The sequence below is a fragment of the Carettochelys insculpta genome, chromosome 3 (assembly GCF_033958435.1).
Source record: "Carettochelys insculpta isolate YL-2023 chromosome 3, ASM3395843v1, whole genome shotgun sequence".
In the NCBI taxonomy this organism is placed as follows: Eukaryota; Metazoa; Chordata; order Testudines; family Carettochelyidae; genus Carettochelys; species Carettochelys insculpta.
Genome location: NC_134139.1, coordinates 21,943,932 through 21,965,712, shown reverse-complemented (window position 1 = coordinate 21,965,712; position 21,781 = coordinate 21,943,932). Strand labels below are relative to the sequence as shown.

Below are 21,781 nucleotides of genomic sequence, written 5' to 3'. Positions count from 1 at the left end.
CGAACATGCTACACATACACTTCCTGTCTCATAAAAATTAATTAATGGCTCTAGTTTGTCCAGCATAACTGCTAGCTCTTGCTTCTTGAAAGTTCTATGCTTTCAATTTCTCTCTCTCACCAGACTAAAAAGTAACGTGCAAAGACAGATCTGATCTTCACCCAAAAGCAGAAATCTATACAGTTTGCTTTGTGCATAGAAATTATTGCAGATACCAAAAACGTAGTCGACTAAAGGCCAGGCTGAAAATATGGTCTAGAGAGAGCAAATATTTGGAAAGAGAAGTTACTCACCTGTAGTAACGACGGTTCTTCGAGATGTGTCCCTGTGGGTACTCCACAACAGGAGTCAGGCTCGCCCAGCGCCACAGATCGGAAATCTTCCAGCAGTTTCTCCTGGATCGCACATGCACCGGCACGCACCGCCCCCCTGCGCGCCTCCGGCCGCGTGCACAATCCGGTCCCCGCCAGTTCCTTGACCAACCACCTCGGATGCTCCTGAAAAACACTAGACAGAGATCCGAAGCGGGGAGGATGGGCGGGTGGTAGAGCACCCACGGGGACACATCTCGAAGAACCATCGTTACTACAGGTGAGTAACTTCTCTTTCTTCTTCGAGTGGTCCCCGTGGGTGCTCCACAACAGGTGACTACCCAGCAGTAACCCAAGTAAGGAGGTGGGTAATCGGTTTATGTGCAGCTTGCCCCCAAGAGGACTGCTGTCGACAGACGGGTATCCTCTTGGAATACCCAAGGCAGGGCATAATGCTGGGCGAAGGTGTCATAGGATGACCAGGTCGCCGCTCTACAGATGTCTGTTAACGCGATGCCCTTGAAGAAGGCTGTTGACGCCGCCACCGCCCTGGTGGAGTGAGCCCTGGGCGGGGCCAGCAAAGGAGTCTTTTGAAGTTCGAAGCACATTTTTCTACAGGACACAATGTGCTTTGAGATTCTCCCTGAAGAGAGACCTTCTCCCTTTGACCTGGGAGCGAGAGAGACTGGAAGCCTGTCCGTTTTCCGGAAGGACTTAGTTCTGCCTGTGTAGAAGGCCAACGCCCTCCTCATATCTAGGAGATGCAGGCGTGCCTCCTTGCCGGAGCTGTGAGGCTTCGGGTAAAACTATTGGCTCGTTAAGATTGGACTCTGAAGAGACTTTTGGAACAAAGGCTGGGTGCAGCCTTAAGGTTACTGCCTCCTTGGAGAATACTGTGCAGTGCGGCGTTGCCATCACTGCCACGAGCTCACTCACCTTGCGGGCTGACGTAGTTGCAAGGAGGAAGGTTGTTTTTATCGTAAGGAGACGTAGGGGAACTGTGGCTAATGGTGCAAAAGGTGGACCCGATAGCGTGCTGAGCAACAAGTCCAAATTCCACAATAGTGGAAGCAGTTTCCAAGGGGGGGGGCAGGTTTACCAGCCCCTTCAAGAACCCGGTAACGATAGGATGGGCAAATACCGTGGGCCCGCCCTCTGTACGCCGAAAGGTTGATATAGTGGCGAGGTGGACCTTTAGCGAGGATAGAGAAAAAACCCGCCTCTCTTAAGGTCCAATAAGTATTCTAGTATTACAGGTATAGGGACGTCAAGGGGAGCTAACTGCTTGGCGGAACACCAGGCTGTAAATTGAGTCCATTTCTGCTTGCAAGTCCTCCTGGTGGAGGTCCTTCGGCTACATTCCAGGACTTGTTGTGCTCCCTCCGTACATGTGCTCTTTAAGGAGCTGAGCCATGGAGTAGCCATGCTTGTAGGTGCAGACCCTGAGGGTGCGGGTGCACTACGGACCCTTGAGCCCGTGTGAGTAAGTCCAGCGCCACCGGTAGAGGGAGCAGTGGGTGGTCCAACATGCGCAGAAGCAAGGGAAAACATTGCTGCCTATCCCAAGCGGGACTATGAGAATCATGTGAGCTCTCTCCCTTCTGGCTATGTGCAAGACCTTGCGGATAAGCGCTGCGGGGGAAACGCGTAAAGTAGGGAGCCCTTCCATGAAAACATGAATGAGTCCCCCAGGGACCCCCGCCCCACTCCTGGCCTGGAGCAGTACTGGGGGCACTTTTTTTTTTTGTACTGGGTGGCAAACAAATCAATCTGGGGAAAACCCCCATGTTTGAAAATGTGCTGTAGCAGATCGGAGTGGATCTGCCATTCGTGCGTGATTGCGCAGCGCCTGCTCAGCTGATCTGCATTCACGTTGTGAGCGCCCGGCAAGTGCGAGGCTTTCAACGTTATGTTGTTGGCGATGCACCGATTCCACGACGGGAGTGCTTCCGCACATAGGGCACGGGATCGTGCTCCTCCTTGTCGATTGATGTAGAACATAATGGAGGTATTGTCGGTATTGAATCCCGACTACTTTGCCAGGTAGGTAATCCCGAAAATGTTTGCAGGCGTTGAACACTGCTCTGAGCTCCAGTATGGATATGTGCAGTGCCTGTTCTGCAGGGGACCACAGCCCTTGCGTTACCTTGTCGCCGATGTGTGCTCCCCATCCCATGTGGGAGGCGTCGGTGGTAACAAAAATAGAAATTTGTGGTTGGTGAAAAGGCACCCCCGCTAGCAGATTCTCGGGGTTTTCCCACCACGCCAGGGATCTGTGCACACCTGTTGTGGGCGACACCACCCTGTGGACAGTGTGGGATGCCGGTTTGTAAACGCTCACCAGCCAATGCTACAGGCTTGACATGTGCAACCTGGCATTCTGTACCGCAAACATCGCTGCCGCCATATGGCCCAGCAGCTGTAGGCACGTTAAGACCGGCACCGTGGGGCTGTATGTGATGACTTTCCCCAGCGAACTGATTGCCTGGAAGCGAGCGTCGGGTAGGTACACCCCTGCTGTGATAGAGTTTCTGCGTGCCCCTATAAACGTTATATGTTGTGTGGTTTCGGACTTTGACTTTGCGAGGTTGATGATTAGACCCAGAGAAGAAACGTGTCTGCTGTGACGCGCATCATGCATGAGACCTCTGCCTCCGATGCCCCTTTCAGCAGGCAGTCGCTCAGATCTGGGAAAAATAAACACCTCCCGTCTGTGCAGGTAGGCTGATACCACTGCCAGGGTTTTGGGGAAGACTCTGGGGGCTGAGGAGAGGCCAAACGGAAGAACCCTGTGCTGGAAACGCTCCTGGCCGACCGTGAACCGGAGGAAGCGTCTGTGTGCCGGGTGGATTGTTATATGAAAGTAAGCACCTCGTAAGTCGAGTGCTGCAACCCAGTCTCCATCGTCCAGTGCCGTGAGTATCAAAGCAACTGTGATCATCCGAAACCGTTGCTTGCGCAAGTAACGGTTGAGGCCCCGAAGATCTAAGACGGGACTCCAGTCTCCTGTTTTCTTTTCTGGTAGGAAGTAGCGTGAATAAAAACATTCCCCTGGAATTATTCCGGCACTCTTTCCACCACCCTCATGAACAGAAGGTGAGTCACCTTCTGCTTGAGCCTTGCCTCGTGGCAGCGTCCCTGAGGTGAGGCCTGGTGGGAGGCTTCATCGGTGGAAGCGACTGGGAGGGGATCGTGTAACTTGTGGCTATGATCTCCAGAACCCATATGTCTGTGGTGATCTTTTGCCATTGGGAGTGGAACGGTCTGAAGCGATGATGGAACATGAGATGAGAGTGGCATTGAGCGAGGGTATTGATAGTGCAGCCCCCGACATACCCATCAAACTTGTTGCCTTTGAGGCCTGACCTGAGGGCGTACGGCTTTGTTGAGAATGTTGCCTAGGAGTTCTGTACTGTTGCCGCTATTGATAGCACCCTTGGCCGTAGCCCCATTGATATTGAGCACGCTGTAGTTGTAAGCGTAGCGTCTTTCCTGAGTATAAAATTTTTCCCCTTTTGTATGGGGGAGTATAAATGTCTGAGGTTCTAAGTGTAGCTCTCAAGTCATTACTGGAGTGAGGGATCAAGTCCATTGAGTCTGCGAACAGCTTTTGTGTATCAAAGGGAAGGTCCACGATCTTCGCCTGTAGGTCCCTTGAGATACCCGACGTCTGGGGCCAGGATTCTCTATGCATGACCACTGCTGTAGCCGTTGAATACACCTTCCTGCCAAACAGCTCTAGCTTCTTAGCATCCTTGTCCGATCCCCCGATTTGTACTGAGAAGCTTTTGACCTCTGCTGGGACGACCCGACCACCAAAGAAGTTGGTTGTGGGTGACTGAAGAGGAACTCCATGCCCTTTGCCGGGACGAAGTATTTCTTATCCGCTCTCTCATTCGTAGGCGGAACAGAGGCCGGAGTCTGCCATATAGTAATGGCTGACTCCAGAATGGCTTCATCCAGTGGAATAGCAATTTTGGATGAAGCCGGGGGTCTCAAATTTTTCAGGAGTTTGTGATATTTCTCCTGCACCTCTGCCATTTGAATGTCATGCGTGAAAGCCACCCTTTAAAACAGCTCCTGAAACTGTTTAAGGTCATCCAGGGGAGAGACATCCCCAGGGGCCATGGCCTCATCTGGGGAGGATGAGGAGGAACCCCTAAGATAACCCTCCCTCGAACCCTCGGGTTCCCGTGGGCGATGACACACTTGCTCGCTGGAGGATTGTGAAGGAAAGTCTCGGGGTTCTAAAATTAACTCCCCTTGAGACAACTGTGTTTCCGTCCCCGATCGGGAGTGCCCATGGGGGTACTGAACGGCCAGGGCTGGGGGGGACCAGCCCCTGGGTGCAGGCCTGTGGTTTGTCTGTGTCCAGCATGATAGGACGACCATGGCAGCATGGGCAAGGGTCCGGGGATGGAGACCTGGACCACTCACAGCATGTGTACCCCCAATGTCTGGGAAAGCGAGACCTCCGCGACGACACCGATAGAGGTGAAACTGGCTTGTGATAGTACTCCAGTGGATCCAATCCCAGAAAATGGTGAAGGTGGCCCAAGCCATGGTGACATTGGTTGGAGGAACGGAGGAGGTTTTTTTTTTTTGTTTTTTGTTTTTTTTTGTGTTTGTTTGTTTCTTTTTCCCCTGATGGGCCGGTGGAGACACAGGCCTTCGGTGCGGCGTGTGTATCACAGGTGGAGGGCTTGGTGCTAACAGCAGCGCAGCCCTGTCCAGAGATGGACTGCGGTGCCGGGTTTTTGATGTTGCCTTGCCCCTCTGCTGTGGGGCCGGCACCGCCCCCTCCCCTGCCGGGAATCTCGGCCCCGCTGTAAGCGCCGCTCTCAGCACCGTCAGCTGCGGTGCTGCGCGGGTATCCCCCTCCCGTGCCTGCAGGCTCCGTGCCTGGCACCCCTGTACCGCTGGTGCCACGGGGGTCTGTGCTGCCTGTGACGGTGCCGCCGCCTGAGTATGCGGTCAGTAGCTGTGTGCTCCGCTCGTCCTGCTCGCTGCAGATGCACGGCAAGGATCGAGCCAGGGAGAGTTCCCTCCATCTCTGCACTGACGGGCTGGGGGGGGGGGGGGTCAGAGCACAGTGAGAACGCGGCTGGGTAGCCTGTAATTCCCCCAGGCGTCAGATGCCTTCGCTATGCCCCACGGAGGCCGGCATAGCTTCACGGCATGACTCATACTGTGTAAAACCTGAAGAGGCCATTGTGGTGAGTCCTTTATTGTTAAGAGGGTACTTAGCACTTAAACCGTGCCTTTCCACCCCAAAGAGTAATCACCGGCCTGCGGCAGTGGGTGGCCTAATGGCCTTCATGTCCGCTCTTTTCTTCTCCACTCCTCTCTGTTTCCTTTTTTTTTTTTTTTTTTTTTTGCTGGTATTCTCTTTGTCTTTGCTTTCTCTCCTTTTTTTTTTTAAATAACTGAAAAACAACAAATCACACGTGGAAAAAAAAAAAACCGCTAAGTAATCTGACTCTGGCCTTAGCCTGAGTGGATTCCGTCTGCAGCAGATGGCGGTTGAGAAGGAACTGGCGGGGACCGGATCGTGCACGCGGCCGGAGGCGCGCAGGGGGGGCGGCGCGCGTCGGCGTATGCGCGATCCAGGAGAAACTGCTGGAAGATTTCTGATCTGCGGCGCCAGGCGAGCCTGACACCTGTTGTGGAGCACCCATGGGGACCACTCGAAGAAGAACAACAGTTTCTACTTTTACTTGGTGCCTTTTCAAACCAGAGCCATGTTTTTAAATAAAAAAGAACTATAAATAAATACAACTAAACTCAAAAGTATACATTTGTTTGATACCTTCAGGATAATTTAGGATAATTTTATGAGCACATCTTTGACACAAATGCAGCACATTTAATTAAAAATAAGAAAGTTTTCAGATGCAAATATTTTACCAGTCTTCCATTCCTGGCTGCAGATACAGATGTGCATGAACTGGTCTCAGTCTCTGTATCACATGAATGCATAAGCGCTGGAACATCTGCAAATGGATATTATACAACAGACGTATTTTCTTCATTTGTTTAAATGGGCAAGCACATACGCTCTTAGAGAAAAACATATCCAAGTTCCAAAAACTTGTGTTTCAGTACCACTTATTCAAAATTACAATCTCGATTAAGATGGCAATACTCTAATTGGTGCTGTATTGCAGTACACTCATCCCTCTCTATATGAACACAATTGGTTCCCAACTTTCTGCTCGTAGGTGAAAACTCATAAAAGGGACACTGAATTCCTACTAAAATACATGTAAAAGTCTCTAATTGGTTCGTAAGGGCTCCTAACTCGGGGAAGGAGTGGCAGCAGGTGGCACTGCTTTTGAAGGGTAAGTTAATCTTGGGTTGGGGAGAGTTAAAGGCTGGGGGCAGTTTGGGGCCATGAGCAGGAGGGAGGATTAAATTCTGGTGGGGGGTTCAGGCTGCTGGGGGCAGGTACAGGCAGTGGGGCGGGGGGTCTGACTGCAGCGGTGTCAGGCTGCGGGGTGGTGTCAGGATGCAGGGCCAAGGGTCTGACAGAGGCGTCTGTCCGCAGTGCTGGTTACGCTGCTGCGGTATGGGGTCACAGTGCTGGCAGGGGGGGGTCTGTCCGCAGGGACAGTTATGCTGCCGCTGCTGTGGTATGGGGCTGTGGGACCAGTGGGGGGGGGGGCTGTGTGCGGGGCCAGTTCCGCTGCCGCAGTACAGGGCCATGGGGCTGGCAGGGGGGGTCTCGCTGTGGGGCCAGTTACACTACCGCAGAGCCAGTTACACTGCCATTGCCGCGGTATGGGGCTGCAGGGCTGGCAGGGGGTTCTGTCCACGGGACCGGTTACGCTGCCACTGCCGCAGTACGGGGCCGGCAGGGGGGTCTGTCCGTGGGGCTGGTTACGCTGCTGCAGTTCAGGGCCACCGGGCCAGCAGGGCAGTCTGTCCATGGGGCTGGTTACACTGCCACAATACAGGGCCCGGGGCCGGCAGGGGAGGTCTGACCACGGGGCTGGTTATGCTGCTACGGTATGGGGCCATGGGGCCAGTGGTGGGTTAGGCTGTGGGGCTGTGGGAGTTCAGGCTATGGGGCTGGCTGGGGGAGGGAGTTTGGCTGCAGTGAGTTGGGGCTGGAGGGTGGGGTGGGGTGGGGGAGACTCCTGGGGGTTGGAGCCGTGGGGAGGGGGTAAGACTCGTATTAGCAGGGGGGAGTTCACTCGTTGAGTGAACTAGGGAAGGTATACGTCTCCCTCACTTAAGTGAGTACTTGTAAATAAAGTACTCATTTAACAAGGGATGAGTGTATTATTCTCTAATGAGACAGTCAAACTAGATTTTAATGAACACATCCACGGCTAGAATCTAAATGGCTGAAATTTGAAATGCAGGTTGAACCTCCCTAACCTGGAACTCTCTCATCTGGCAACATCCGTAATCCAGCATGAATTTAGTTTGCCAGACACCCACTTATTATTGCTGTGGCCAAGCTTCCTGTGCTGTTATTTACCCATAAATGCTTTCTAAGAGCCCTGTAAGAAGTGAATGTGTTGGTAACATACTATACAATATTAACTTTCTGTAGTCTAGAAAACTCTCTTGTCCAACAGCGGTCAGGTCCTGAGGGTGCCAGATGATATTCAACCTGTATACGTTGTACTCACTAAGACCTAGCACCTTTTCCTAAAAGGTAAGAAGTGTCCAATGAAGCACAGTTTCCACTGTGACACTGTTGCAGATTTAATGATTTTTTTCACTGCATCTATTACCACAGCAGTCTCTCAAGTTGACATGATCAAAGGGATCAGGCAAGAAGGAGGAGCTATTTCTGATACGCTTCTCCTGCAACAATTTGCTTCAGAGAGATGATACTTATTTCAGAGAAATAATAATAATGCTGAGTTCTTCATCAGTAGATCTCTAAGTTCTTTTCAAAGGAGGCATACACAGCACAACCCTCCCACAAATAATCTGAATACAGTAGAAGCTTTTTTACCCAGCATGTTGGGGGAATGAGCATCCCATTAAGTGAAAAATTCCACTTAACTAAGAACAAGGATGTTTGGATGTGGGAGGGGATGCAGGATGTGCAAGTGAGTTTGGATACAGAAGAGAGCATGGGGCAGGTGTTCAGAGTGCAGGAAGGGTTTCCTGATGCTGGAACCAGAGGGTGTTCACCGTGGGTGGATCCCCGCAGTTGAACACCGGTCTCTGCTGCCCTTGGTGAGAGCACAGGCAAGCAGTTCTACATGCTCTCTCTGCTCATGGGCTCTGCCCCTGCAGCTCCCACTAGCCACAGTTCTCAGCCAATCAAAGCTAGGCAGTCAGCACTTGGGGCAAGGCACAGAGATGACTATGAACTATAATACTGCTCCATCAATGACTGACTGGTTCTCATTCACACATTCAGGGTTTAACTGAAGTGGGTTTTGAAAATAATTTTTCCTCAGGTTGGATTGGCAGATTTTCATCTTCCTCCACAGTGACTGTGGGTTATAGCTCAAATTATCAGGGTATATCTCACTAAATCATTTCCCTACCATTGCTGGGCCTTCCAAAACTGGAGCACTTTGGCCCCACCTACTATCCATCTGTGGCAAGTAACAGTCTACTCTTCTTTGGCTGGTATTCTTCAGTCTAATTTCAGCTGGTGAGTTATAGTGCAGGCACTGGGTGAGGTTGGTGGCTTGTGACAGGAATTTAAACTTGATGATAGTGAAGTCCCTTCTGGCCTTCAATTCTAAGGCTCTATATGTAGGATTTTGCTAGCAATAATAAAAATTTCCACAAATCATAAATGAGGATGGAGCAGGAAATAAGAGTTACGTGCAGTAATGTGAACTGCCAATATTATTGTACAATTAGTAATAAACCATTTCTGCTTAGGTATTAAATAATTATTTTTATAAGACCACATCTTCTTACCTGCCTCACAATTTGATTGGGACATTTAATTAGAATCTGCATTGGCCACCAATCATCATCAGCCATCCGATCCAAAAACCACTGTATAAAATAAATAGTTAAGTTCTTTCTCGTTCATTCCAAATTCATAGTCATAATCTTTTTCGTAGTCATGATTTAACAGGCTCTTAAAATTTAGAAGGATGCTATTATTAATATTTTTAAAATGGAAAATTAAAGTCCAAGAGAAATCTGAAAATTCTTTTGTCTTTGGGGAAGGAATAAAGAGGGGAAACAATAGCTACAAATACAAGTTTGCCTGAAATATCTTTCATACCCTTCACCCCAGCATCTCTAAGGCCTGAATTAAGAGACACCATTCCACTTTCAAAAAATGTTTAAGGACGTGGTTAACTTAAATATGCAGTTAAATCCCATCAAAGTCAGTGAGATTTAAGTATATATTTAAGATTAAGGACATACTGAAATGCTTTGCAGAAGAGGGATACTTGGGTGATTCCTGCATCATAGCCTAAATGCTTTTCAAAGGTGAGTTAGCATTACTATTTCCATTTTTCATTTGGAGAAAGCTGGTCACTGAGATTAAATGACTTGCCAGCCAGATACTGAGATGCAGTTAAGAATAGAACTGAAGCCTCCTAACTCACAGAACTACGGTTTAGCCCCTAAACAATGTTGTCACTTTCCAAGGAACAAATCTAGATTATTTTTTTTTGACTCCTCCAATAATATTTTAGCATGTTCTTCTATTTCTACAGTTCTTCACTCAGTTTTGATGTCTTACGCATGAACTGCAGTGATGAATTCGTATCACCCGATTACTGAATGTTAAATACTGATTTAAGAATCTGAAGATTGGCTTTGCAAACAAACACTAATTAATGCACACATACAATATCAAATATATTGCAGGATGTTAACTGTCTGAAATTACAACATTATGTAATAATTGGGTTCTGTCATTAAGATTTGTAATCTCAGTGTCAGATTTGACACTCCTATTCTCCCTGCATATTCAGGATATCACCAAATTCTGTTAATTTTCCCTCTTCAGTATCTCAAAATTCTGTCTTTTCCATCTGTATGACAACATTCTTTGGACATACCTTCTTCAGACTGTAACCTCAGCTGATAGGAATACGGGGATTTTGAAATCTGCAGGGTCCTTTCGAAAAGGACACCCATGTAGCCAGGCTGTGAGCGAGCAAAATGTGCCACTTTCAAAGTGACACAGCTGGCAGCATGCTAATGAGGCACTGAATATTCATTTCACCACCTCATTAATATTCTTCGATTTAGCCATTAGCATGTCCATTTTGAAATTTTGGCCAAGTGTGGCCATAGCCATAATATGACAAGTGACCAAACCCTTCAAACCTCTCCTCAAAATTTACCATATTACAGAAGCAGCCCAAAAGGCTGCATCTACACTATGAGATAAAACCAATTTTAAGTCAGTGAGCCCGATTCTTCCAAGTGCCTGCCCTCATTGTAAATTCCACTAGCTTGATTTATGGACCACTAAAATCAACATATCAAAATCCTAAATCGTAGTAACCTGACGGGTATAGCGTTCAGTTTGAATTTAAAATTCCAAACGAAGGGTAGTCAGGATGCGCCTTGTCTTTAAATCAAATTCATTAGCTTCCACAGATGTCCCGTATGTGCCCCACAATGCACCACAGTTCTCCACTCTGGCTTCTTACATCGCCACTGTTCTCAGGTGCGGAGGTATTAGGCAACAGGAAGCCTGTGGCAGTAGGGTCATGAAAGGCTGAAAAATCTTTTTCTTTGCTAGTAGCACAGCTGTGGGGTCTGTAGTCCTGTGTATAACCCTGCTAGCTGCCTTTTTTCTGCGCTGCCTGGAGGCAGATTCTGGTCCCCCCCATACCTTGTGTCACCTAGGCTGTGGGTGGGGGTCATGCTTGTCTGGTAGGATGGGAAAACTTCTTTTCTGTCATTTACATATTGTCCTGACCCCCACATCCCCTCCCTTCCCTCTCACCGGAGGTGCCACACAGCCTGGAACACTCTCACGCCCAGCCACATCATGGGCCTTGATCCAGAACCAACGAAAGGATGTGCTGTACAAGATGCCAGGCAGCTTGCGTGCGGTGAGGGTCACGATTTTTGGGGGCTGGCTGTAGCTGGGGGTCCTTTAGCCGCTCATGGGAAGTCTCCCTCAGCAGTCACATTTTCGGGACTGGCTGTAGCTGGAGGTCTTTTAGCCTCCTGAGTGAAGTCTCCCTTGGCAGTCTCGATTTTTGGGGCTGGCTGTGGCTGGGGGGTCATCTCCCTCAGTGGTCACAATTTTGAGGTGCTGGCTGTAAAGGGGGGTCTTTTAGCCACCCGAGGGAAGTCTCCCTCAGCGGTCATGATTTTTGGGGGCTGGATGTAGTCTGGCTTCTTTCAGGCATCCATGGAAAGTCTCCCTCAGCAGTCATGATTTTCAGGGCTGGCTGTAGGTGGGGGGTCTTTTAGCTGCCCCAAGCCATACATGTTTTAATAAAGGCATTGAAGTAGCTATACAATTACCACAGTTGCTCAAGTAAGGCTTGCACCGCGGAATATTCTTGTCCGAAGGGTCTTGTTTTCCAGGTCCAAACCTAGCTGTAGTCTGAGGTCTTTTAGCCGCCCAGAGCAGTAACGGTTGCAATGAATCATTCAAGTTTCAGTGTAGCAACCAAGTCTACTCAAACATAAGGGTCTTCTTTCATAGGAGGCTTACATCCAGATTCAAGTTCCTGAAAGGGTCTCCACGCGTGGTCACGATTTTTGTGGCTGTCAAAATTCTACTCTCTTTTAGCCACCCTGAGCCATTACTGATGATTCATTCGAGTTTCAGTGTGGCACCCATGTCCACTTAGAGTTCTCTTTCCCAGGTGGACGAAATCAATATCCAAGCCCAAAATAAAGCCTAGGCATGCTGTTCATAGGGACAGGTGGTGGGTTTCCCTGGGCAGTCATGGTTTTCAAGGCTGTCAAACGTCACGACTTTCAGGTGCCAGCTGCAGCTGGGGGTCTTTTAGCTGCCCCAAGCCATACATGTTTCAATGAAGGCAATGTAGTAGCTATACAATTACAACAGTTCTCAAAGTAAGGCTTGCAGCAGGAAATATTCTTGTCCTAAGGGTCTTTTTTCCCTTGTCTAAACCTGGCTGTAGTCTGGGGTCTTCTAGCCGCCCTGAGCCATATCTGAATGATTCCTTTGAGTTTTAGTGTAGCACCCATGTCTACTTAAACATACTTAACGTGGCAGGGAAAGAGGGAAATGAAGTGTGGGAAGATGTTGTCATATACCTACATCTACTTGTGGGGCCAGAATGCAATGGGGACCAGGAAACTGTGGGATAGGTTCCCACAATACACTGCTGCACCACTCAATTTAAGCTTGATTTAAGCTACTTGTATATGGCAGCAGTAAGTTGATTTTGTGGGAAGCATGTGGGAAAGCGAAGATGCTCAAAATCAAATGGATAAAACCCAGCATTAAGAAATTGATTTTAATAACATTAATTTTATCTCATAGTATAGACACAGTCTGTGCCTACTACCACAGACATGAAAGGTTTTGTCCCATGACCTGTCTACAGGCTCACAAGATGGGGACACAGTGCCACTCCCTCAGTTCCTGAAACATTCTTCATACAAAGTTTAGGCTTTACATGAGGGAGGAATTTCTCCTTAGTATATGTATGCCCAAATACAGAAAATCATACTCTAGAACTTCTAGGGCTTGTCTACAATACCTCCCTACTTCAAAGGGAGCATAGTAAGTAGGGTATTGGGAGTTTATTAATGAAGTGCTGCACTCCATACGCAGCACTTCATAAAGCAAATTCCCCCCCATGGCAACTTCAAAGTGCTGGCTCGCATCTAGCTGTGGCTCACCTGCCAGTACTTCAAAGTGCCCGGGGTACTTCAAAGTCCCTTTACTCCTCAAAATTTTGGAGTTTTAAACTTTGAAGTACTGGCGGGTGAGCCGCAGCTAGACATGAGCCGACACTTTGAAGTTTAAAACTTCGAAGTTGCTGCGGGGGGGAATTTGCTTAATGAAGTGCTGCACATACAGCGCAGCACTTCATTACTAAACTCCCAACACCCTACTTACCATCCTCCCTTCGAAGTAGGGAGGTAGTGTTGAGACAGCCCTAGTGACGCTAACCCCAGAAAAATTGAAAATCTTTATAAAAGTTCTTTTTCTTACTTTTTTACCTTGTTAAACACCTCATGATTTATCTCACCTCACAAGCTGCTTGACTGTTATTAAACTGCTTTGTTAACAGTTCAATCCACTGAAGCATTGTTGGCTAAAGAGAAATAGGGAAAAAATATTTTAAGATCAAAGTCCAACTTAAAGATTCTACACAGCTAGTTAGTATGTTTAGTCTTAGGAACAAATCTCTTACAATCCATTAAAGTGTTTAATGAAGCTGAAATAAATCTCAACAAAAAAAAAGCAACACATATTCTGGAAACCGAAGTAACTTGGATTGCATAGTCACCATCTGGGAAACTGCATTTTTCACATTTCAACTCATTTTATGTTAATGACATCCTAAAAAAATCTTTCACATGTATTGCTTATCCCCCTCCCCAACTCTGAGAAGAAATCAAAAACCATGTTAAAATCCAGTGACTCCAAATACCAAGAGTTATTAGGGAGACCATGCTGTAAACAACACTCTTTTCAACCATGCATATAAACTCCCAGCATGATTCCAAAAATAAGGGCATATCAAGGGCTTTCAATTAATGAAATGGAAATAATGGTTTGTAACATTTTAAGAATTAGAATCTGATTTTAATTTAGCATTGAGATTAGGTGTTTGATGCTAAAATACCACGTATATTTTAAGAAACAAAACAAGTCCACATTAGTCTTCCCATGAGGTACATACAACACTCTTGCATTGAAGTATATGAAGACTTTAAGGAAAGTGAAACTGCTGATAATAAAAGAACTTTATTTTTTTTTGTTTTTAATTTTCTAATTTTGGAATAGATTGTCTCTGGATCTATCGCAGCCATGCAGGAAGTTGGGGAGGAAGTACAGACTCCCTCCCACCCCCACCTGCCTGTATGAGAGATGCCTCCATATTGGCTCTGGGTGCAAGGAGAACAAGGTTTAAACACTGAAAGGTGCCAGCCCTACAGGGTGAGCCTAAGGACTCAGTGTTGCCCCTAAAGGTCATTCAGTGAAAAAAAGAGCTGAAAATTATTTTATATTCTGTTATTTCTGTTTAATAATATCTGAGGAGCTAACAGAAGCCTTTGTCATAGCCTTGATTGATGCAATCCCTTTGCATTACTAGATTTATGTAGGAATGCATATTTACATACATATTTATATAAAAGAAATTAACATCAATAAATTAGTACCAAGGGAAAGAAAATGAGAGGGGCCAAAATCCTGTTTGCTTTATTGATATAGGTAGCTCTATTTAAATCTTAGCATTAACCATGTGCTTCAATGTTTTGCTGGATCATGGCCAGATTTCTGGGCACCTTGCAGGATCAAGCCCTTACCACATTTCAGCATTTGCTCATAACAGCTTCAGTTATGAGAAAAAAATTCATGAGAGATGAAGGGCTAAACAAAACACTAAGTTTTATCTATGCTCTTAAAAAAAAAAAACAAAAAAAAAAACGCCCACCAGAGATAGGTAACCTCTTATCTACCAAAAAGTGTTATTTGTAACCTTTCAGGCTTCATTACAGCCTTAATTTGAAAAATTAGTCCAAGTATTGTTATGAAGAACTTAAATGCACAGATGTAGGTTCTGCTGCTACTGCTTTGCTTTGGTTTGCTGAGGGAAAAAAAGCAGACTTTAACATAGAAGAACCTGGCTCTTAAGAATTCCACTCACAGATGGGACTTTCTTCCGGACATGTACAGTTGCCATAGGTACTTTTAGCTTGCCCTAGCGTAAGTGGGACAGCCAGGTGAAAAGAACCATAGCAAGGATGCTTCTGCATCTGACTGATAGCCAATTGCCAGAACAATGCCTGGAAATTGTAGGTAGCTTAAACATAAGCAAGGCTTTTTGATTTTCAGTTTTTATTTCATTTTACCATGGGACTTTTTGGTGTTTATTATTAAAACAAAGAGGTGGTAATTGGTGCAAAATATGAATAATTTTTCTCAGTAAATATCACGGCTTATTTTGGTGGGTGGAAGGAAGAGGAAAGTATTCTGTAGTTTAATGGAATTCAGTGTGGTTTGCTGCAGAACTTAAAACAGAATTCAAAACACAACCCCTCCTCTGAGTTTAGGTAAACGTATCTGTGATCCACAAATAAAACTTCTAATTTGAACAAACAGTTTAGTATTCTAGACTTAGAACTATTACCCTAAGTTTATATTTAATGCCTGGGGCACACCATTTGCAGTGCATACACTCAACTTCATCCTTTTTTCCTGTCTCTGTTTTACGCCTTCCAGTATATCCTGCTGTTCTGAAATGTATCTGAATACAGACTTTCCTGTTCTTTCCCTTTGAGTGTCTCCAAATTTTAAATTTTTATCTGCTAAAAACCTGAGGTGTGCATATGGTGGGCATGAAATTCATCCATTTGTTCAGATTTGCACTAACTTCAGAGCTTGAGTCTGTGTCTGTATTTATGTATTGTATCTAGACTCACACATAGTTACTTTAACAGGCAGCTTTGCATATACACAGGAACTAATTTATTATTGTATCGTATATCACTGTATTGCATTATCCTAATAAAACAAGTTATTTTTATATATTTGAATGATGTGTGAATATTGGGGGAAAAAAAAAGAAACCCAGATTTTTTAAACTTAAAAATAAGTTTAAACTGAAAATGAAAAGGCTTTGGCATGATGTACAGCAGTCCTAAAACTGAACTAATTTATGCCAGGTTATGGACAGATTCTTTATTCACCATTCCAGTTCTGCATCAAACACAATCCAGGGGGATCAGACTGCCTCACACACATTCTTGAGCATAAGTGTAATATAACATATACAAAGGACTGAAATTTTCCTTTTAATTTTTTCCTTGCTTGCTTTTATATTAGCAAGTCAGTTCTTAACTAACCTAGATGACTGAAGAATCAGTAATATTATGACATCACAGATACCAAGAAAGTAAATCAACGAGAGTTATAATGATATTTATTCAAGCAGATTGAAACTCCATTTTGTGTTAATGTTAACATCTATTTAACTAAAACACTTACAAACACAACTCGGTTTGTTAAGGATTCAACACTCTGCCTCTGAGATTAAAAGAGATTCTAATTCACATCTCTCAATCATGCAATAATTTTCCCACCAAAAAGAGAATACAAGATTTTTCAGTCCTGATATCTCTAAATTAAAAACAACCCTAACAACACCGCTTTTCCCATTAAACATAACTTAAATCATCACATTTACAGAAGAAGTGGACACCAACCCCATTTTTATGCTTTCTTTGTGGATGACTATGATATCTGAAACTGTAAACATGCTTTGTACTGACTACTATATATGTTATGATTCAAAACCAATCCTTTTAAATAAGTACATAGGCGCATGCAAATTTCACCACATTCATACAACTTATTATGAGTTTATAAGCAAACCAACCTACCTTTTCTTTTGAATGGATAAATGTCTCCAGAACAAAGGAAGTGCTTAACTACAAGAAAATATTATACAATTAATCAGTGTTCAGAATTTTCATTTGAACACATTCCATTTAGAAGAAATGTTTTATGATGTTAAGATACTTTACCTTTGCCGTCATTAGGGAGACTGCTTTGGGATCTGGTAATGTGCTTGGAATGCTACTACACAACTGCCACATAAACCTAGAGTCAGTAATTATTTTATTAATTAAAATACATTTTACAAGTCTGGATTAAATGAAAACATCTCAAAATAAAATTTATTTAAAACAAAAAACTTACCCAAAATATGTATGTTCAAAAATGTTCTTGTCTTGAAGAAACTGCATGTTATCATGCCATATCCACTGAAGAAAAAATGCTAACATCAGATACAAGAAAGCAGTTTACTTCATTAAAGTTTGTGTGATCTTAAAAATATGTTTATATCATCTGTTGACTACAAAAACCGTCTTGTCTCTTAATTTGAGTTAAAAATGTAGGTGCAATGTTTTATTTGTACTGTGGCAAACGACTGAGTAAAACCAGTTCCCCAATATCCCTTCCCACACACACACACACACACACACACACTTTCCACACGCGTGCTTGTCAAACTAATTTTTGTTAAATGACTACCTAATAGTGGGCTTCTCAAGAGCACATTAACTTTTTGCCTGTTTAATTGCAGGGATTCTTTCCTGCAGACTCGAGAGCTACAAAGTGAGCAGGGTATGTACTCAACTGGCTTTGCTTCATGTAGGGGGCGCTGCCTACCAGAGGATGGTGCAGCTCCTCTACATTACCACCCAGGGTAGACCAACCAAGGAGGAAGAGGAGAGAGGCTGAGAACCTGTTGCATCTCCCTCATTTTATGGCACATAAAAGTACTGAGGGCTGTTCTAACATGTCAGCTGGTTACCAAGAGACTTGTCTATTAAGGGACAACTTGAGATGGCTGGAACACATGACAACTTGAGATAGCTGGAATACATCGTGCATTTGCCTCACATCCTCTATCTCTGCCCATGCCTCTTAGCACCCCCATCATTCATGTAGTTTGCAAAAAAATTGCAGGGAAAGAGGCACAGGAACTAAACACTTCAACTCTGTGCCTGATAGAGATGCATCTCTACTTGTGTCAGTTTAAATGCCAAAAGGGGATTTGCATGTAGTTTTTTTCCTGCTCTTCTTATTCTGAGTGGCTCCTGGAAGGAAAAAAAGGGTGGAGAATCTATCTAATATACTGATTTGTGGCCACTTACACATTCGGCTTTCAGGTTGAAAAAGTTGGGTATCACTGGACTAGTCCTTAGCCAACCAATTAGAGTATGGTTTTAGTTCTGCCCAATCCATAATAGGCTTCAGCAAAGACTTATGATTTAAAATCATATTGAAAAAAACAATATAAACAGGTTTGGTGAAAAACAAAATTTCAAAGAAAATCTGGCACAAAATACTGTTTTAGATGAGAAAACTGGCCCAAATTCTGCTTTCAGGGTTTTATCAAAAGCTCACTGAAGTCAGTGTGAGTCTTCCCATTAATTTCAATTGGCTCTGGAACACTCTTTAGTTGCATCCATGCAACCCCAATGACAAATTCTAATGTTTATTTGTTGGCTTCACTAGAATTGCATGAGTTTAACTGACATTAGTGTGAGATGCCAGGTGAAAATTGTGCTATTAATTTAGATGTCTAATACGACTTTAGAAGCTGTAGCTACTTAGAACACTGTCACATCAGAGGTACAAAGGATCAAAGGCCTCACGTCCTGCCCACTGCAATAGATCACAACGATTTCAGTTTATATAACCCCAGGTACAATTTGTAATCACATCATTTTAATGTATTTTGCAATCAAAGGCCACATTCCAGAACCCTGAAGGCCACAGGTGGTTCTCAAGCACAGGTTGGGCAACTCTGATCTAGTCTACGCAACTAGGCAAAAAGTGCTCAAATCAGAATTACTACCATAATTTTCCATTCTTCATTTACTTAAATTAATGCAAAAGTCACAAGACATGGAAGGCCCTCAGACACTATAGACTAGCTTCCACTGAAACCATTCTTTTTAAGATCTCTGAAGCATATTGGATCAAGTAAAAGATTTTCTTGTCATACAGAAATCGTTATACATGTTTAACGACTTTTCTTTCATAGAGCTTTATTTATTTATTCATTATTAAATAAACCAAACTCTTTTCTGCTTGGACTATACCACCTGCGCAAGTTGGATCTATTTCTAATAGTATGTTTTGGAACTATTTCAAATGGAAATTTGTGCAAAAGCTGCACTTCTGGTATGCAGGAGACAGTTCATCTCTGGCCTCAAGACTTATTACAGAACAAGAAATTCATTCAGATAAATTATGTTACAAGAACTGCATCAGTGACTGCATCTTATGCCTTACGTGTCTAATACCCTATCTTCTTTACTGCAGTTTCTTTGATGAGCATATTGTCTACTCCCTTTACATACTCTTTTTATTTTAGAAATATCAATGAATTTCAGAATTTTATATCATTTAAATGTCCATTTTAAGCTTGCTTTCTTGTTGCCAGCAGGGCTGAAATAAACCTGAATTTACACAACTATAATCTTGCTTTTTTGAGGTAATTATAAAATAGAATATTAGTTATTTTTTACTTCTGGGTTACAAACTTGGGGAAATAGTCGTTTATAATAGAATCAGTGATACAACATTAATTTTAGCAACGTCAAGTGATGTTATATTACAAAATGTTCTATGGAAGATGGCAAGCCTTTCAATTATGTTAATATTTAAAATCAAATTTCATTTTCTATATTTATGCGGCTACCATGATTTAGATAGGATATTTGACCGTATTTGTATGCTGGTGTTAAAATAAACCAACTTGTACCTCCAGCAAATCTGATGAAACATCAAACTTGTAGTCTTTGCCATTTTCTTCCTCTGGTTCCATCCGTTTATAAAACAGCATGTACGCACTATGTGTCTTTAAGAAAAAAAAATCTGTATAATTTTTGCTCTACAGAGAGATAATTCAGGTCATAAATCTTAAAATATATTCACTCAGCAAACGAAAGGAGAGAATGGTACCTTTTCAAAGGAGAAGTCCATAAATTTATCCGTGACAGAATCATAAGTCTTGGTCTGTCAAAAAAGAACGTGGGTTATTGAAAATAATCATTCCAAGCTTCTTGTTATGGCCTGATTGTGGATGATTCTGGTCTCAGTACACAAGGAGTCATCTCTAGTTTATTACCTCCATAAACGGTCTGCCATCAGTTAGATTCCTTGCTCATCACTAAACAATTCTCAGGGCTTTCTTAGTAGCTCACTTTAATTTTCCAGGGTTGAATGTGCTGTACTTTGACTCTGACTCCTTGGATATTTCACCAGACTATAACCAGACCATAACCTCTAGATATGTTGCAGATCTTCTGTGTGGAGTCAACTTTGTGTTGTACTTTGGCATGGCAACATGGGTGTCTTTACTTTGTTCATAGCATAATTGTAATAAGCTACTATTAAGTATGCAAACCAGGAAAGCACACAGCTGTAGGTTTTTTGTTTTTTTTTTATACATTATGAATGTTTACTATAGTTAACAGTGCTTTGCACTAAAGATCTGTAAAAATAATGACTGCTGATAAAAGGCAGATTCATGCAGCATATTGAAAACCAAAACAAGAAGCTGGTACAGTCCTATAAAGTAATTTGCTTTTAATATTTTTTAAATCCATGAAACTCCCTTCTCTAACCAAAAGAAAAACTGCATAAGGCACAGGTTTGAATACAGAAACATTAAACTTTTGTTTAGGGATGGATGTGTGCCTGATTTGCCAATCCTTTCTGGCCAGTTATCTGAAGAATTACATCCTCTGGCAGCTACAGATGGTTCCAGAAGCATTAATATTAATATGTTTCACACTTGTTAGTGCTTCTTGGTCAAGAATTTCAAAACTCTTTAAAAAAAAGTTATCACTATTTTGCAGAAGAGGAAACTAATGTAATGTGAATAACAATATACATGTGTTATAAAGGATATCAATCACGATGCAACTGTTTGAAATGCACCTGCATTTATTAAGTTAATTTTTAGCTATTTCACTAATAGACTTTCTGTTTTATTCTTAAACACATATGAAAACTAATTTAGATCTGCAGTCCACAAAGTAATTCCCAATTCTCCAAAACAAAGAACCTCCCCCTTCAATAACTTATACTCTAACACTCCTCTCAGTTTGGGCAACCAAATAGACTCTGCATCATGACTTGAAAATAAAAAAACTCAGGTTGTGCAGTGTCCTGGTCCCAGCTTTAACAAGTATCTCAGTTAAGCTCCCTTGCCACTTAATATTCATGTTGAACAGGAGGAATATAAGGGCAGGGCAGAGCACTACAGAACCAGTGACACAGTACTCAGGGCAGAGCTATTGTCCAGTACAGGATGAACCTCTCTCCTCCAGCACCCTTGGGACCTAGTCAGTGCTGGATGAGAAAATTTGCCAGACCATGGGAAGTCAATATCGTCTAGCACATTATGAGCACTTTCTCTTCTTACTGGACTCTTAGATATTTTGGGGTAAACAACAGCAGAGAACACTGAGAGCCAAGACAAACTTTATGGGACCATGGGAAACTTGGCCACACCCACGATAAGTCATCCAGCTAACTAAAATCATGCTGGATTACACATGTTGCCAGACAATAGCAGTCTAGATAAGAGAGATTCAACCTATATTATCTGCTGAGATTGTAAAAAAGGACTAGATGTAAAGGCTACCACTTACAGTCATTTCTCCACCAAAACATTCAGAAGCAAGCTGAGCAGAATCAAATGGTTTTACTTCAGCATCATTGAAAAGATACCTATAAAAAATTAAACTTTTAAATCAGTTGTCTGTTTCCTATATCAGAAGAATGATGTTTATACACGGAAAATAAAACTACAAGGAAG

At 43.7% G+C, this 21,781-nt stretch overlaps 1 protein-coding gene across 4 annotated transcripts in view; it reads right to left on the bottom strand.

Moving 5' to 3' along the window:
- USP34 (ubiquitin specific peptidase 34) overlaps window positions 1-21,781 on the bottom strand; it is a 344,835-nt gene that overhangs the window by 47,182 nt on the left and 275,872 nt on the right. For all 4 annotated transcript variants that reach the window (XM_074989455.1, XM_074989457.1, XM_074989456.1 and 1 more), the window contains 9 exons: window positions 21,615-21,693; window positions 19,918-19,971; window positions 19,718-19,813; window positions 17,137-17,201; window positions 16,962-17,037; window positions 16,818-16,865; window positions 13,457-13,522; window positions 9,213-9,293; window positions 6,219-6,304 (listed from right to left, as the gene is read on the bottom strand). In XM_074989455.1, coding sequence (XP_074845556.1) covers window positions 6,219-6,304; window positions 9,213-9,293; window positions 13,457-13,522; window positions 16,818-16,865; window positions 16,962-17,037; window positions 17,137-17,201; window positions 19,718-19,813; window positions 19,918-19,971; window positions 21,615-21,693 — 651 coding nt within the window. The remainder of the gene's footprint in view (window positions 1-6,218; window positions 6,305-9,212; window positions 9,294-13,456; window positions 13,523-16,817; window positions 16,866-16,961; window positions 17,038-17,136; window positions 17,202-19,717; window positions 19,814-19,917; window positions 19,972-21,614; window positions 21,694-21,781) is intronic.